General features: G+C 40.0%; 1 protein-coding gene across 6 annotated transcripts in view; it reads right to left on the bottom strand.

Annotated features, from left to right (window-relative positions):
• Positions 1-4,461: 4,461 nt before the first annotated feature.
• Positions 4,462-6,726, bottom strand: part of CHD7 (chromodomain helicase DNA binding protein 7) — a 132,949-nt gene continuing 130,684 nt past the window's right edge. For all 6 annotated transcript variants that reach the window (XM_026054698.1, XM_026054703.1, XM_026054702.1 and 3 more), the window contains one exon: positions 4,462-6,341. In XM_026054698.1, the coding sequence (XP_025910483.1) occupies positions 5,388-6,341 (954 nt within the window). In that variant the 3' untranslated portion in view covers positions 4,462-5,387. The remainder of the gene's footprint in view (positions 6,342-6,726) is intronic.

The raw sequence follows: 6,726 nt of genomic DNA, 5'->3' as shown, positions 1-6,726 counted from the left end.
TCCTTTACAAAAACCATTAAAAGAATGTAAAAAAAACAACAACAAAAAAAACCCTTTTGCTTTTAAAATCTTCTTCTAAGCAGTACTTAAGTAAGTCATTCAGGAATCAACTGATATGTTTGAGAGAACTTCTTATATGCATTCTCTGAAATTGGGGATGCCTTAAAAGTTTGATTTTAGGAAAACACATTCCGGACAAAGAGCAAAGGCTTTGCCTCTCTCCTCCTGCTACATATTTTGGGGAGGGGTTTGGCACATGCTTAGGGAAAAAAAAAATCATATTTTTAATGGTTTTAGGAAATGCCTTAGACTATTTAGAGTCTGCACAGCTGCTCATCAGTAGCCAGACATGGCTGAAGGAGCAGAAACTATGGATCGCAGAAATATGCCATCTTTGTCTGGTTTCGAACAATGCCTCCGCAGTGAAATACAATGGCTGTCTCTTATTTTCTACTAGCCCTTAGGAAAAAAAAAAAAAAAAAAAGGAGCAGGGGGTGGGGGGCGGGAAGGATCATGGAGTTTCCTTGCAGGGCCTCCGAGCTGAGGGGGAACATCAGCTCTGCACTCACAGATATGCAAATCCTTGCCCAGGCCCACAATAGCTAGAGCCTGTGGAAGGAGGCTGATAGCACTAGCCTGGCGCTCCCCAGCTCCGGCGCCTCCAAACCCCACGGGTTCCTGGGACTCACCTAAAGCCCATCCAGGAGAAGAGCTGTAAAAGCACTGATCTCAGAGCTGACTGTTCTTAGCCCACAGAGCATATCTGCTACCGTTTCAAGACATTTTAAAACTCGCTGTTTGCCTGCCGTTCAGAYGCTCTACAGATGCGATCGGCCCAAGGCACACTTAATTGATGAATCCATGGTTCAAGGTCCGTAGATTGCCATTGGCGTAAGGCTCCCATGTGAAAAGCTGCAACCCCTAGCAAACGATGCCTGTTTCTACGTGTTCTGAGCAAACTTTTTAAATGGGTGTTTTTAGTTTTCGTTTTTAAAGCAAACTACAATTATGAAGATTTTAATAAGACCACTGACTTGCAGCTATCACAGGTACCTAGATTTTTAAGTCAAGACTGGCAGAGTACAAATCACAAAATAGTAGCATTAAACTACTGCAACACAAAGAGCTCAAACAATTAAGATTTGAGGAGTTTACCAGTGCTGACATCAACCTATAAAAGCTAGGACAGCAGAACCATCCAGTAACAGAGACTTATCCCCTTTTAGAAAATAYATTTTTGCAGTACAGTTCATGTTATCCTAAATATTTACAGTTTTACATCAAACGTATCACCTAAAGTTATATGCAGACTGAGCTGGGACATGCACCTCTGAACCTTAATTTTGGAAGGAAGGTTTTTATTGCTTCCAAAACTCTCATCGAACTTGGATCACAGCAACTGTCAATCCTTAAAATTTCTTTGCTTATTTTCATCAGAACAGCTGACTAAAACCTATGATAAGAACGTATGCCTGAAACATCTTCTGTCTGTTTAAGCCAGCTTCAGGTCTCTCTAAGGCATCAATCATTTCAACCYAAAGAGGCACAACAGATTATTTATACAGCACCTTCTTGCATAATCATCCCAAAAGACTCACACACTAAAACTCTCCAGCCAGCACTCTCCTCCATTGAAGGGAGTCAGAGAGCGTTTGCRGGCTGACACCTTTCAGGCCCACGGGGAGGAGCATGGAGTTGGCCGGGTCCCAGGGCCACCAAGTGCCCAGCCTCACAGGACCCCAGGCCCATACATTAAGGATTCAGACACTGCTGAAATGTATGGTGCAAATTAACAAGAATCCTGAACATCAAAGCAATTTTGTATGCAATACAAAATTTAACAGAAAACTTAATATTAGAAAAATTAGGCTAATCGCTCCCTCCTCCCCCCACTTAGCCTCTCTCAAATGAAAGTGCTCATCTCACCTTAGTAAATGGCAAAGGTCTTCAAGAGAAGACCTTCAATAAGCAATACACTCATACAAGGCATCAGTAGGAAACAGAGACCAAAGCTGATAGGAGATCCTGGGAACTAGTTTGGAGATTTGTCTGCTACTTCATCAGTCAAGTTTTCAAAACTCATACTCTTAACAGTATTGCTTTACAGCCCAGGTTCACAAAATAAAGTTTGTAAGCCCTCTTTTGCAAGTTCTTAAAAAAATATTTAACGGCTTGAGCAATTTTGCTGTCTCTGTTGGCAGGTATGCATTCCAGATACACAGAAAAAGGCAGTGTTAGTATGCAGATGCTTGCCGTACTTTGACAGACATATCCTTCTTGAAAGTAATAATAATAAAAGAAAAGTCAGTCTCTCACTTGTATTCATTGATGACTCCCATTACAAATTCTGTGACCATGAGGGGGTCCAGCAAAAAATGGTTGTTAGCAGAAAAAGGCTTCTAACAGAGGTGGACAAAAATGGTACTCCAGATATGAATTAAGTTCAGAATAGTATCTGATCTAATCATCTTACTCATGTAAGCTTTTATTCATTTAGATACACTTTAAAACTTCGTAAGAATCTTTGCAATGATTAACATGTAAAAAGCTCTGTCTCATATCAAAGAAAAACCTTCATATTTTCATGTAATACATTTCTTGGACATTAGATGGCAATCCCCCCACTTCATTTTTCATACCAGGGGCCCTCATCCCTACCCAAAATCAAATGCCACCTTCTTTTCAATAGGTGAGGAGCCGTTTGGTCTGCAAGAAGCGAGGCAGTTTGCAATGCACATCTAAAACAAGGACAGCCCCTCATTACCATGGCATTCATGCTGTTGCAACAGTCCTACAGTTTCTGTTTTTCTTTGAATAGGAAATGCAGATGAGTAATATTATTATCAAGAAATGCTTATAATAGAGTAAGATTCATTTGTCTACTGGACACCATATGCCATCACTTGGATGCTTCCATGTCAAAAATCTATAGGCAGAAATCAGGAGTTATCAGAATTTTTCCTCTCACTGTGAGAAGGGAAGGGGGTTAGAAGAAGAAAAGGGGTTAGCGTGGTATTTAACAATATAATTTCTCTTCTTGCCAATTAAAAAAGGTCCTCCCAAGGGATATCATTAGTCTGTGTAAATCTTTGCTGGGAATTATAAAACTGATTTTTTTTTTTTGAGGCTATTTTATATCAGTATGTGGAATGCACACAACAGGAAGTACCTAGCAACTTTTACAGCAGAAATTCTATAGGTAGCAGAAAAAAAAGAAGACACCAGTCATTTAAATAACTTAAATAACAGATCAAAAGAATTCAGAGTATGTAATGCACCTGATCAAATTAATATACCTTTGCTCTCAGCATCTCTTTTTGTCAGAGTCTACATGGGATGTTTTAGAAAGAGGCATGAATAACACACGTAGTTGACTGTTCAGTGATGTACATGGGGGGAAATCCTTCCTGACCTTCATTAACTCTGTATGATCTAGTTAAGTGGCAGTACAAGACATTCTGACATCTATTCATTTCAACAGTGCATGCCTGTGATTCATTCACACAAAAATCACTTTCTAAGCTTTCATTTCTAATCTACTCTTATGGTTCATGAAACGCTCTTTCCAGGCCACAGTCGCCCCTTTTCATACATCCCTCCCACGACTGAATTTTGGCCTGGCACTGCTCGGCCATTTGAGCTCCTGTGTAAATTCATACGGCATCCGAGAGGGAGGTTTGCAGCGCTTCAGCATTCCAAAAGCACAGATAATATTAGTCATAGGATGAGGGTCCACCCACAGCCGGCTACTTAAATAGCTAATTTTTCATGTACTGCACTGAAAGTCTAACCCTTTATCCTCACTACCAAGATGGTTGCATATGTGTGCATCAAGGTGACAACACTGTGAAAACAGAAGTTCTCAGATGATACTTTATCTCGAATATCAAAGGTCACAAAAGGGTACAAATCGGTAGCTCTCCAGAAGAGACACTGGTTTTTATGAAAAGTGGGTCAGTTTTAGTTTCATGTAGGTTGTTTGACACAGTGGTTTCTGGCATCACAAGCTCTGGTCTACAGGATACCACAGAGCCTTTGTATCCCTTGCTGTCACTATAGCATTGTGTTTTTCTACCCATTAACCAAGGATAAATGACCTAGATATTGTGCCTATTAAAGCCCCATTCTTCTTTTGCCCTTTTGTTCTTTAGTGTACCATATTATCACATGCTGAACACATTTTAAAGTATTCTCAGTCTCTCCAGCCCCTTTGAAGGAGTAGAGTAGGGTTTTTAGTGTGCATTTCTGTAGAGTTACTTAGAGTGGAAAAATATGAAGGTAATTCAAGGTTTCTCTTCCTGTCCAGTCCCTTGAAGACAATCAGTTCAGCATACTGCAGCCACTAATCTATGAAAGAATATAGCAGAAAAATGCTATAAAAAAGCCACAATGCAAATATAAAAAATGTGAACACCAGTTGTGATGTCCCTAAACACTACATTCTATGATTACATCTCTGCATATCATGGGTCACTTTTATTAAAAGCATCATTACTACAGTTGGCAGCAATTTACATCTTATCTTACATGATAGCAGTTTCCAAAGGAAAAAAAAAATAAAAAGACATCACAACAAAGAAAAACAATACATTTACAAAGTCATGTCTGTAAACTTCAAGGCTAGTTTAGAGTTGAGGTAATGCTGTTTAGCTTTGTGGCTAAAGTAACAAAGTCCTTTAATTTAAAAAAGGTACCTGATTTTTTTTTTTTGTTTATACCAGTGCATTACAAGATCACGAGACGATTAAACTGTAGCTTTATCCTGTAAGAACCTTCTCCGTGGGTTAATTTCCAAAAGGTACTCTTCACATTCAACAGCTGCCTTATTATTGCTGTGTCTCAAGACAGAGACATTCACACTATCATGAAAGATTGTCAGAGAGAGAGTGTGTGTGTGGGGGTGTGTGCGCGCATGTGAGYGGGTGAACTCCCATACAGTCAAAATGAAGCGCAAGTATGATATGTATGGAAAATTTCATCTTGACCTTCACAGCAAAAAAAATAAAAATAAAAAATTAAATATATAACTTCATCCTTCCTTTAAGCAGCACTTCCTTCTATTAGTGCCACTTGATTACAAATTGCTGCTTTCATAATACCAATGGTACCAAAAGAAAAAAAAGCAGAGCATTATGTCAATTTCCTTAAAAAGACATGATCACCTCTCAAATTTCATCTCTCCTAGGGATAATAAATAATGCACTGCACAATACTTAATGACCAAGATACCTTTTGACACATCTGTATAACATGACTTGAACTTTTTTTTGCTACACTATGTTACAGAACAGCTTATAAAAACTAAGTATGGACATTAACTGTGAGTGTAAACAGTAGGACTACCACTTGTCAAAAGTTTAAAACACTTTAACTGTAACTGGTACTGGTTATTCATCATTTTCATTGTTTTCTATTTCTTCCCCCCCATCAAGTGAGTCTAATTCTTCACCCTGTGCTATTTCATCTTCTAAAACGGAGGAATCTGCAGTTTTATCAAGGCTCTCCTCTGCATCACTGCCTTCTAGATTTTCTTCATCTTTAAAGGCAGTTCCTTCAGTTTTGTCAGTAGCTTTCTCTTCATTGGAGCCCACTGCATTCTGAAGTCCTGCTAGTGCTGGGAAACCAGGCAGAGTCAATCCTCCCAGTCCTGGAGGTAGAAACATAGATGGATAAAACAGGCCAGGAGCCATGGTAGACAGCAGGAAAGGATTGAAGGCCAGAGGGTTTGTGGGCAATCCAGTGYTGGTGGTGGTGGTAGTGGTGGCAGTGGCGGTAGTCGCCACAGTAGCAGCACTGACAGATCCATTTGCGGAGTCAGTAGCAGAAACAGTGTCTGTGCTTTTCTCAGAGACTTTGTTCTCCTCTTCATTCTCATTTTTCTTCTCTTCAGCTTTTGAAGTGCCATCCTCAGCCTCTCCTTGACCAGAAGCAGTAGTGGCATTTCCAGTAGTAGCTGTTATTGGGTTATTCAACAGTCCGCTTAGTCCAAACATGTTGGGCAATCCTGCCATCCCTGGCAACATCAGAGGCAACATGGCAGCCGGATTTTTCGCGTCCCCTCCAGCAGCAGCAGCTGTTGCTAGCCCTGGCGGGAAGCCCATGAGGCCTGCGAGCTGGAGAGACTGCAGGTTCTGTAGATTCTGGAGGCTCGTGAGGTCCATTCCAGCAAACAGACTGTTCATTAGTAGTGGGTTGATTCCCGAAGTTGATGCTACAGCAGCAGCTGCTGCAGCTGCTTTGGCAATTTCACTTTTTGGCCTTCTTCCTCTTCTGCTTGCTCCTTCCTCCCTCACAACAGGTCCAGTGAGAAGACGGTCAAACATGGACTCTGGAACAAAACCCTGAAAAGGGGATATAAAAACATAGTTTTATCCTCAATTAGCTTTTATAGCTTTTAGCAGTAACTGATGACCATGCAGTTCCTGCAATCAGTTCTCAACACACATATTTGGCACAACATGTCAAGAACTGTTGTATAACATGGAAGAAACAGAAAGGATTTCATTGTATTCATGTATTACAAAAGTGATTTGTATTTCAAACCTAGGAAATTGTGACTAGCTAGCTGCTAATGTGAATGGCAGTAGAACACAAGAAAAACTAAAGAAAGCAAAGCCACAGATTTTACTTATTTAATCAAAGCAGTAGAAGAAAATATGCTGGAACTCTGTAGCTTCTTTTAAAATGTAGTAAAATATTGCAGTTATATGAGTTTATGGCTTTGTA

The sequence above is a fragment of the Apteryx rowi genome, unplaced genomic scaffold (genome assembly GCF_003343035.1).
Source record: "Apteryx rowi isolate R43461 unplaced genomic scaffold, aptRow1 scaffold_96, whole genome shotgun sequence".
NCBI classification, from domain to species: domain Eukaryota; kingdom Metazoa; phylum Chordata; class Aves; order Apterygiformes; family Apterygidae; genus Apteryx; species Apteryx rowi.
Note: the sequence above shows the minus strand (reverse complement) of the source record. Positions and strands in the feature narration are given on the sequence as shown.